The 10,773-nt window shown below is 55.7% G+C and overlaps 1 protein-coding gene across 1 annotated transcript; it reads left to right on the forward strand.

The window, feature by feature from the left end:
* Positions 1-1,860: 1,860 nt before the first annotated feature.
* On the forward strand, positions 1,861-6,480 carry PTMA (prothymosin alpha). Its single transcript, XM_019619077.2, has 4 exons — positions 1,861-2,010; positions 2,680-2,776; positions 5,129-5,202; positions 5,593-6,480. The coding sequence occupies exons 1-4, from the start codon at positions 1,912-1,914 to the stop codon at positions 5,638-5,640; spliced, it is 318 nt and encodes a 105-aa protein (XP_019474622.1). The 5' UTR covers positions 1,861-1,911; the 3' UTR covers positions 5,641-6,480.
* Positions 6,481-10,773: the final 4,293 nt, after the last annotated feature.

Raw genomic sequence — 10,773 nt, forward strand, 5'->3', positions numbered from 1 at the left:
CCTGCCCGCGCTGCCCGCTGGGAGCTGAAGTCCGCCCGGGACTACATTTCCCAGCGCGCTTTGGGGCGCCGAGCCGGCGCGTTGGCGGGCGGCCAATGAGAGGACGCGGAGAGTGGCGCGCGGTTTGAAAGGCGGCGGGGCGCGTGGCGGGAAGGGCGCCCCCTGCCGGCGGGAGGCGGAGGCCGCAGGGTTCCCGCGGGCTCTGAACCGCGATCCGCGGGGCCGGAGGTAATGCTCGCAGGCGGCGTATGACTACACGGCATCGCTATTCTCTGGACAAACAGCTCTGCCACACCTATAATTAGAGGCTCTGTTACGGCTGGAGCAGTGCTGGTGTGCTGGGCTCCGTGTGCACTGTGCTGTTTGTGTTGGACTGGGCCCGGGGAATGGGAAAAGCCACGGCGTGTTATGCAGCCATTCTGCTGGTATGGATGTCCTGGCCTGGCACCCTGTGGGCATGCAGCTGGGAAGGGGCAGGGCTGCAGGACCAGGGAGGGATCAGTCCCCCTGCAGAGGTGCTTATGCCATAGCAAGGTGTGGAAACTACACTGTGCCATGTGTGGCTTTAGAAGTGTTGTGTTGCTCTTGTGTGTTGGAGTGCCTGATAGGTACTGATGATTGTGGGATGAGGTCAGGTGGCTGTGGTCAATCTCCAGAAGCAGGAGAATGGAGGTTGAAGGCCTACGGTGGGGCTGGACCGTGCAGAGGATGCAGTTTGGGCTTTGCATTGTGATCAGAGGTTCCATGGTGATTCCAGATGTTGGGCTGCTGATGCCAGGTGAGGTTCTGTCCACAGCTCTGGTAAGCGCAGAGCTGGCTTCAGAAGCACCACGTAGGGTGGGTGAGGGGTGCCCCTACCCGCAGGGTTGCCTCTGTTCTATCCTCACGCCCTGGTAAACAGCTTACTGGGTTACAGCCCCAGGTGGTGTGAGCCCCTCCAGAGCACCGTGTTCACAGCTGGCAGCGTTCCCACATGGAAGTGACAGCAGTTGGTGAAAGTGCCTGTGGCTGTGGAGAGGCTGCAAGGCGACCTCATCCCTCTCACTGCCCCGTGCAGCGAGCGGCCCTGGGGAAGGGCCTCTCTGCTTCCCTTGGCTGGGTAGTGCCTGTGCTGAAGGATCTCATTTTGGCTGATGGAGGAACAGAAGGGGAGGAGGATGCGCGCAGAGGATGCCAGTGTTAAATCCAAGTGTTCTTTATGCAGGAACATAAAGTTGGATCCTCGCAGTCTGTTTGCCAAGCGACTTGGCATGACGGTTTGACAGTGATCAATAGCAAAAGCACACCAGCCCTTGCTCTGCTCATGGCAGAGGCTTGAACCAAAGTCACCAGGGATGGCTCTGGAGCGATACAAAAATAGGCTGCTTCCCCCGCCCCATCCTGTTACACTGAGTGCTGTGAGATGGATCCTGGAGCCCTCCTCTCCGACAAAGCCCAGGCACATAATGTGTGCTGAGCGATGTTCCCCAGGCAGGGCAGAGAGCACAGCCTCTGCTAATGAGTCTCTGGGATTTGTTCCTGCTGTGAAAGCACTGAGCAGCCGTGGAGGCTTGTAGCCCTGGGGCGATGGAGCTTGCATTCAGTGGGGTTGCTGGCTTTTTGTGGCATGGCAGGAGCTTGCGTGGACTTTCCTGGGATGGGGAATCTGCCAGCGCTGCTGTTGTTGAGTGCATGCAGGCAACCAGCCCGCATGTTTGGGAGCTTGGAGGTGAAATGCAGTGGTCTCTTCTTAGGGAGGTGAGCTCGGATTGAAATTTACCCCCACTCTCATGCATTGCCAAGGAGGAGCCGGAATGTGGCAACTGAATCACAGGGCAAATTGGTGTGAAGAGAATCAAGTTCCTGGGTGCTCTTGGACCGCATCTTTCACACCTGATCTGCAGCTTTTCTGGCCCAGCATCTGGATTTGGGATGACTGTGCTTTTCTGCTCGTTCCAGGATCTAAAAGAGAAGAAGGAAGTTGTTGAAGAAACAGAAAATGGCAGAGATGCACCGGCCAACGGCAATGCTGTGAGTATGGTTGGATCTGCAGGGGGTGGCAGCCCTTGCTTCAGTGACTTTTTCTTCCCCTCCTTGCTTTTGCTACAAGCTTGTCCCAGTCAGAGAGGGGATCGATGCTCCGAAGGCTGCCCCTGTGCTGTGCAGAGCCTTTGGAACTTGAGTTGAACGGAATCTTAGTCTGCAGCAGTTGCTCTGTGTGCAGAAAGGAAGGTTGGGGCTTGGATGTCTTGATCCTTTCCCCAAAAGCCATGTTGGATTGTATCCATTGCTTCCTCCTTTCTAGGCACTAGAGAAGGAGGAGAAAAATGATTCTGGTATTTACAGTGTAACAATCAGTTGAATGGGGCAACACATTGCATACAAATAAACAGATTGGTTTCCTATTTGTAATGTGCTATGGGAAACTCACTCTGCTCATTTTAATGTGTCCCGAGAGCCTCTGCAGACTTTGTCTTGGCCTCAAAGCTGCAGCCTCGAGTTACTACAGACCTGATCCTTCATGCCTGGGCTGCCTGTGTTGTGTGGGGGCAGGCAGGAAGCGAGGCGCACACCTGGGGCTCCTGTGGGCTGGTGCTGTGCTTTAGGAAGGAAAGGTGGGGATGCGTGCTTCTGCTGAACATCTCTTCCCCCTTCTCCCTTTCCCAGTGCGTTTTCTAAGTGATGTTTTGTCTTGCCAAGGAGAACGAGGAAAATGGAGAGCAAGAGGCTGATAACGAAGTAGATGAAGAGGAAGAGGAAGGTGGTGAGGAAGAAGACGAGGAGGAAGAGGGTGATGGTAACTTTCCTTGTTCCTCCTGCCCCAGCCCTTTGGCAGACCCTGGGGAGCCGCAGGAGCTGAGAGCAGCATCTCCTCCTTGTGGCAGCAGTGGGGCGGCTCTTGTCAGCTGAGGGCTGCCAACTCCAGGGAGTGAAGTCAGCCTTGAATCCCTTCCAGCAGGTTGAGGGCAGATTCCTTCCTCCCTACTCCAGCCAGACAGCACTGTGCCACTGCTGCACTCAGTAAGCGCATTAGCCCCTCTCTGTGAGGAGTAAAACCTGCCCTTGACTCTTGTGATCGCAGCAGCTGTCATAAACGTGAGTGGGACAGGATGCAGGCAGCTGGGCAGGCTTTGCCTTGCAGCACACAGCACAGCCCAGCACCCTCACTGCGTGCCGTGTGTGGGGACCGACGCAGTGCCCTCACCCAGCTGAGTGCTGGGGAAGCAGCAGAGGAACCTGCGGCTCTCTTCACTCCTCCCGCAGCAGTGGGCAGGCTCTGATCTGACCCTTCCTGGTCCTCTGTCCTGGATTTTCCTGCCCTCCCCTTTTCCTGACTTGACCCTTCCTGGAAGTGGGCTTTGGCAGCAGTGACCAGGAATCCAGCAGTGACTTGCCCAATCGCATCTCATCCTCCCTGCTTAGTATTTTTTTTTTTTTCCCCCCTAAGATCTGCTTGGATGAATAACATTGCTTATTTTTATCACCCATTAAGGCTGGGAGGAAACCATTCTTGTTACGCTGGAATGAGCTTGAGGCCCTTGATGAGTTGTTACTGGGTTAATCCCCTGTGAATTTTCGGTTAAGTGCTGACCTACTAAACTGTTAGTTTGGGGAGAGAGAACCGGGGCAGATGGGGCTGGAAATGTAATAAATGCTATACCAGCATCTATTTGGGCAGAACGTAAATGGGGAAGCCTCTGTCAGAGTAGCGCTCTGCTCTCAGCTTCTTGCTGTCCCCTATGCCCACAGGGAGCTGGCTTACTAGAGAAACTGAAAGGTGGCAATGCTCACACCCAAAATTTTTGTCCTTGAGGACAGATCAGCGTGATCCTGACCCATCTACATCCAGCCCCACTTTTCTGTGGGAAAATCTTTATCTTTTCTGTGTTCCCTGGGGCCAGGAGAGGGATGTGTGTGCAGCACACGTGTGGTGTGGAAGTGTTGCTTGGATATTGCTGTCTGAGCCCGGGGAGCTGTGGTCCCACAGTGCTGGCCCTGCTCTCCCAGATCACAGAGACTTGGTGTGCTCCTGTTGTGCCAGTGCCTTGCCAGGATCCCGTGCATGCTCTGTCCTTCCAATCCCACTGCCCTCGGGTGATCCCTGCCCGAAGCTGCACCTGAGCAGCTGAAAGCTGTGGGAGGCAGATGTAATGGCAGTGAGCACAGCTTGTATCAGCATTTTTCCACCACTTGTGGGCAAACTGCAGCCCAGATTTTTGACAGCAGAGGGGAGCTTGAGGGTATACTTTTTTTTTCTCACCCTTCTTGTCCCATCTCATTATTTGCTTTACTTAAAGCTGCTCAAAGAACTAAAAATGCTCCCAATCAGCTTGGTGTTGTCACCTGACCTGCTGCGGGTGCTGGCTGCAGGGTGCTGATCCATCACTGGGAGCTAATCTGGGCCCTTCCCACAGCATGGGCCGTGTGGTGGCTGAGCATATGCTGAGAAGAGGAGAGGGGAAAGGAGGATGGGCTGACCTTAATCCCCCCCAGCTGCCTGTACGTGTGGCGGTTTAAAGCCAGATTACTGGCCTTGACGCTGAAAGTTTTAGTAGGGTCTCACATTATGCAAGGGACTCGAAGGCAGCCGAGTGGTGGCTCTTCTTCCAGGACCTCTGGTCTCACCTCTGATGCCCCAGAGCCACCAAACGTGATGGCTGTTGCTCTGATCCACTGGCCTACTTGAGCTCAAAGTGGGTCAAAGCCCAGAGCTCTGCTCATCCTCTCCCAAGCTGCAGATAAGGTGGTAGCATTTGTTTGCCGTTCTGATAATTAGAAAGTGTTCTGACTCAGAACTAATACGTTCTGGCTCTCTTAACTCATTAAAGATGGACTAATAGCTGCAAAGGGAAGCAGAAGTAATGTGGAACAGTTAAGCGGAGCAGCCACTAGAAAGAGTTTCCTTTTTCTGAATTTTTTTTTTTCCTTGCTCTGTGCTCTTGGTGCTCGAGCACGATGTGGATTTTGTGCTCCTGCTGTCTGTGGTATCACACAGTGTGAGCCAGGCTGGATGCAGTGAGTGCCCTTTCCCCTCTGCATGTGGTCAGGCTGGCTGGGAGCTGCCCCAAAACTCCCATTTCCCTAGGTGCCAGCTGAGGAGAAGCGATGTCAGGTGTTGAGGAGCTCACCTTCCTCTTCTCTTGTGCAGGGGAGGAAGAGGACGGTGATGAAGATGACGAAGCTGAGGGAGCCACAGGGAAAAGGGCAGCTGAGGATGACGAGGTATGCATGCAGCCCGGCCCCTTAGGGCTTTCTGTGTCCAAGGGCTTGGGGACAGCGCCAGCGGGGCGCATCGGGCTGGGCTCTGGGACCCCAGTCTGCCCATACACTTCCATTGCCTCTGAGCAGCATCCCTGTGGGAGGTGGCCCAGTTCTGTTTATTCACTGCCCTGGTTAGCAGGGTGTCTGTACCTGCTGTGCTCATCCAAAGTTGGGGTCCTGGTGCTGGGATGAGACAGGGATGCTCCTGTCCCTGAGCAGGGAACTAGATGCTTTGTGCTTTGGGAAATGTCCACGTTGTTCCCATATCCCTGCAGAAGCAGAGGGACTTGAAGCCTACATCTGCCCATCCCGGTGGTGTCACCTTTCCCTAACGTTTTGCTTTCCCTTTAGGACGACGACGTCGATCCCAAGAAGCAGAAAACTGATGAAGACGACTAGGCAGCAAATTATAATTATTTTTTTAAATAAGGAGGAAAACAAACCAACAAAAAAGGCCAGCGCGTCCTCTTCACCCCTGGGACCCCCCCCTCCCTTTCTCCCGTCGCAGCCCTCCCCACACACAGCCCTTCCTCCCCCCTCGCCGTGGTCATCCTCACCAAGTAGAGTGAACCCCATCCCGGCCCCCCGGCGCGGCGCTGCCACTCAATGAGCATAGAAACGATTCGCCCGATCGCGGGGAGAGAAACCCCCTTCCCACAGACCCCATTTCCACCCCTCTCCCTCCCCCCCCCCCAGCACCAAAACTTCAAGGCCCTGCTTTCTTTCTTAAAAGTACTTTAAAGGAGAATTTGTTTGTATTTTTTATTTACATTTTATATTTTTGTACATATTGTTAGGAGGTCCGCCATTTTTAAGTGATCTCGGATTGACCAAAAGGGGGGCTTTGAAGTGTATATCTCTTGTTACCTATCTCTGACTTTACTTGTGGTGTGACCAGGCCCAAACCATTATCTCAAAGGAGAATAAAAAAAAAAACTTTGTAAAAAAAAAAAAGACAAAAATGAACAAAAAAAAAAAAAAAAAGAAAAAAAGAAAAAATTAACAATCTTATTACTGAGCATTCCAGTAACTTTTTTTTGTGTATGTACTTTAGCTGTACCATAGATTGTGGTTTGTATGAGGTGGCAAGGCAAGATAAAGGTTTTCTTTTTTTTTTTCTGTCCACGAAGTTGCTGTTTATTTTTATTTTTTTCTTTTATTTTGGCCTGTTTGATGTATGTGTGAAATGATGTTGTCCAACAATAAACCGGAATTTTATTTTGCTGAGTTGTCCTAACACGGCTGCCTCCCAACTGCTGCTTTTTGTTTTTGTTTTCATTTGTGTTACTCCTTTTGTTCACTTTTTCTCCCTTTTCTTTCTGTCCTTCAGTTCTTCGCTTTGGAGTTGGGCTGGGGAGAGTGTGAGAGAGGTGGGGAGGGGGCTGTGAATTGAGGTTGGTTGTAGCAGAGCGGTGTTTTGTGGCAGGAAGGTGGAGTGTGTTCCCTGCTGTACTCTGGGGCTGCTGCCCTCTGGGTCAGGATGGCTGGATGTCGTGTGTGGTGGTGCTGCTGTGGATGGAGAAAACACTCAAACATCTTGTGATCTTGTGCTCTGCTCTGGCTGCCCTGTGGTTCTGTGGCAGTGCTTCATCCTTCCTATAGGGAGCTGTGGTTGGGCAGCTGGGGGGGCTGCATGGAGGGGGGCATCCGAGGGATGCAGTGATGGTAGGAGGTGGTGTGTGGGCTGTGTGACTGCTGTACCCCAACTAAACCCCAAGTGCTGCAGCCTGTGCCTCTTGCTTTGCCCCTAACCCGACTGACTACTGCCTCCTCCGGGCTGCTGGAGCTGAGCTGTGCCTCTGGGGATTTCCCATCCTCAGCTGGATGAGTGAGTCCGCTTCCCCTGCTGGGCTGCTTTGGCCCTGGGGTCGGCACCGAGGTGCTCATTTTCGTTCTTAAAAAGCAGCCACAAGAACTGCATTGAGTGCAGGGGCTTTGGTGGAGCCCGGGAGCGGCCTGGCTGCTCACTCTGTATTTACATCAGTGCCAGATAAGCTCAGTCTCCTCCCTTACCTCTAATGATCCTGATCAACCGTGCTGTTGGCATAGCAGGTTTAGCACTGTGACTCTCAGACCACGTCCCACTGTGTGCTACCTGCCTGGGTATGGGGTGGAGGGCAGTGCCATGTCCCAGAAGGGCCGTGGCAGCGCAGGACCAACAGCTGTGTGTCACTGGCCACCCATTGCACAGCCCTGCCCCGTGCGTGGTCAGAGCGGGCGCTGGCTGCTTTGCAAAGCAAATCATTCAAACGGTGCCTGCAGCACCACATCGCAGGAGCAGGATCCACATCGCCGTGATGCTGCAGCCCTGCTCTGCACCCAGAAGCTGAGAATGGGCACAGCCTGGGACACTGGTGGTGCAGCCCGCAGCTCCGGATCCAGTGGCACCAGTCTTCGGCCTGCTGTACTTCCACCTTTGCTCCTAGCACAGGTGCAGGGTGAGGCTTCAGGTCCTGCAGGGAGCCCAAACGTTTCTGCCCTCAGTCCTGCAGTCACAGCTGCGGCTGGCAGCCCCCTCCTCAGAGCCCATTGGGCAGCACTGCTCCAGCTCCAGGCTGAGACTGGCCACAGCTCAGTGCATGGTTGTGACAGGGAGACCCAGCTGCTTGACTGCAGCCAATTCCCGCTCACCTGTGCAACCCAGCAGCCAATCGCACGCTGCCACCTGTCCTGCCTGTATCTACTGCCTCCATCGTTCCCTCCACCAATGCCAATCAAGCAGCACCCAGCTCCAGCCAATCCCAGGCTGTTGCCTGCTGTGGCCCAACCAACCGCGTGCCACCACCTGTCCTTGCCTCTCATAGCAGCTGCCCACCAATCACAGGGGCTGCCAGCTGCTCCCAGCCAATCCAGTGCCATCCTCAGTCAGCAGCGCCAGCCAATCGGGGCAGCCCTGCCCCACCGAGGGGTATAAAGCTGGAGGGCTCAGCGTCTCCTCAGTGGTGCAGCTGTTCCAGGGGTTGTGCTGTCAGTCCTGGCTGAGGGCACTTCTGAGGTTGGCTTGGGCACGGGCTGTGTGACAAGCTGACTTGCGCAGCTCTGTCTGGGCCTCTTGCTGTCTCCTGTGTTCACAATTCTCAGAGGAAACAAGCCCAAGGTCTCTGTGTGCCAGGAGCAACGTGAGCCCTGCTGGATGTGGAGTGATCACAGGGTGCTGAAGACCACACAGCTGGGGACGTGAGGATCGCTGCAGGCTGCCTGGTGTGAGCCTGTGAGGATTGCAGGGCCGTGCCCACCTGTGGAGGTGACTGGCTCACCACGAGCAGTGCTGCCATGGACTCTGTGAGCTCAAAGTCTGCAGGTTGGCCGGGTGGGACCTGCACCCATGGGGCCATCCCCAGCTCTGCCCATTGCAGGTCAGATCCTGCTCCATTTGCTCCTCCTGGGTGCCATCGTTCCGCCTCATCCAGACCTTCTGACCTCCTCTTGCTGCATCTTGAGAACCTCTGTGGAAGCTGGAGCACCCAAGGGCTTGGCACAGAGCCTGTGGGACTGCAGAGCTTGGGCTGGATGGATGTGGGCTGAGGTCACTGGTGCTGTCTGTGCCCGGGGCCAATGCGTTATGGGCATCTGCTGGCTTGGATGAGTGGGACAGACTCCAGCATGGCTGCTCAAGGTCATCAAACCAGGAGGGGTTTTGGGGTGTTGCTGGCACACGTCAACATGCAGAGCTGTTCCTTCATGCTGCCCAGCCTGACTGTGCGGTGCACCTGTAAAGCAGCCCTTTGGAGGGGGCTGAGGTCTGGGGCTGTCTTTGGTCCTGGTCCATCCCAATTAGCAAAGATGTACCTTGAAAATGGCTTACAGGCAGGAGAGCCCGGCCCATGCTGAAGAGCCAACAGAGGGGGTCTGGTCACTGTCTCATCCTTGTGCCCTTCTGAGTGTGACAGCCTTTCTCCTGCCCCCACTGTGGCCTCTTCCTGCCTGGCCACGATCCTTCAGCAACAAAACCCAGCAAGATGTGCTCCCCTGCTGCTGCCCCTCCCTGTGCCCATAGCTGCTCCCCTGTGCTCAGCTGGAGCTGAGCTCATCCTCTCGCATGCACAGGGAGTGCTGCAGCTCCCCGGGCTCTGTGTGTCACCAGGAGAGTCATGGCCATGTTCCATGGGGCAAGGAGGTGGGCAGGGTGATGCTCTCATGCCCTAAGCAAGCGAGCTGGGTGCAGGGCTGGAGCATGTCTCTGAGGAGAGCAACCCACAACGTGCGCTACCCCTGGAGAGCCAAACCCTGCTGCAAATCCCCCTGTAGCCCCACGATGGGGGACAGCCACTGGCCCAAGGCTGCTGTGCTGATGCCTGATGGGCTGCGATGGGCTCTGCTTTCATCCTGCCCAACACAAGGGCAGAGTGTGGGGCACGTCCCTCCCCAGGGTGACCCATGGCCTACCTGGTGTGGATGGCCGTCCCCCTCCTGTCTGTCCCAGGCTCCTGGCCGCGGTGCCACCCCAGTACACGGCGAGGTACAGCCCTCGGCCACCAGCACTGTGTGTACATTGCACAGTCTGGGGAAATGCTGTTGTGTTTATTGCAGTGTTGCAGCACCATCTAGTGCTGCTGCCCGGGGAAGCCGGACACCCTGGAGCTCCCACGGAGGTTACTGCAGCACCGTGAGGACAGGACATCCTGGATGGTGTCCCTTGGGTCACACTGGAGCTGTGCCACTGAGGATGACACAGTGGGAAACCGGGGATGTGGGCAGCTCTGTGCCGGTGAGCTGAGGACTGGGACAGGTGAGTGCTTGGTATGGCCACGTCCCGCTGATGGCAGCACAAGAACCAAGAGCTTTTCCTGCTTAAATTCCACACCAGGCATCTTTAGCACCCTATGGGGCATCTGCCAGCCAAGAGGGGACTTGGTGCCACTGGATGCCCCTGCTCTGTGCTTGGAGACCCCTGCAAGGATGCTGGGATGCACGAGGAGTGCAGACATCCCCAGCGCCTGGGCAGAATCTTGCAGCCTCCCCTGTGAGTGCTGAGCCCCAACATGGCTTGCACCCAAGTCCTGCCTCACCGAGGGTCCAGCAGTTGGAGGCTTCCCTCAGGTGGAGTTGGGACACATTGGGTTGAAAGCAAGACCTTTGGCTGCTGAACTGCACCAAGTCACTCGGCAGCCCTGTGCTGCCGATACAGTGTGTTGCTGGCTCTTCCCACGGACCGCTCAGGAGCTGGATTTCACCGCCTTGAAAGAAGACAGAGCCACCCAAACCTCCCCAGCCTGTGCCAGCTGCCACAGAGGGTAAGAGTAGCAAAGCAAGCACTGAGCATAACATGGCTCCGGGCTGTTTGTGTGCCTTTTGTTCACCCATATCTCTCCGAATCAGACAATTAACCGCATCAGGGAGGCTCTGCTTGCCCATCCGTGCGTTATTGGGCAGGGCAGCTCTGGGGCAGAATGCCAGGAGCTGAAAGCCCTGAGGCAGCAGCTGGGCAGGCGGAAGGCGTGGGGAAGGAGGCGGCCCCTTGCTTCTAACTCCTGGGGGCGGCGTGGGGAGGAGATCCCGACGCACAGCGGATCTGTGGGCCGTTAACGAGCC

The sequence above is a fragment of the Meleagris gallopavo genome, chromosome 11 (genome assembly GCF_000146605.3).
Source record: "Meleagris gallopavo isolate NT-WF06-2002-E0010 breed Aviagen turkey brand Nicholas breeding stock chromosome 11, Turkey_5.1, whole genome shotgun sequence".
In the NCBI taxonomy this organism is placed as follows: domain Eukaryota; kingdom Metazoa; phylum Chordata; class Aves; order Galliformes; family Phasianidae; genus Meleagris; species Meleagris gallopavo.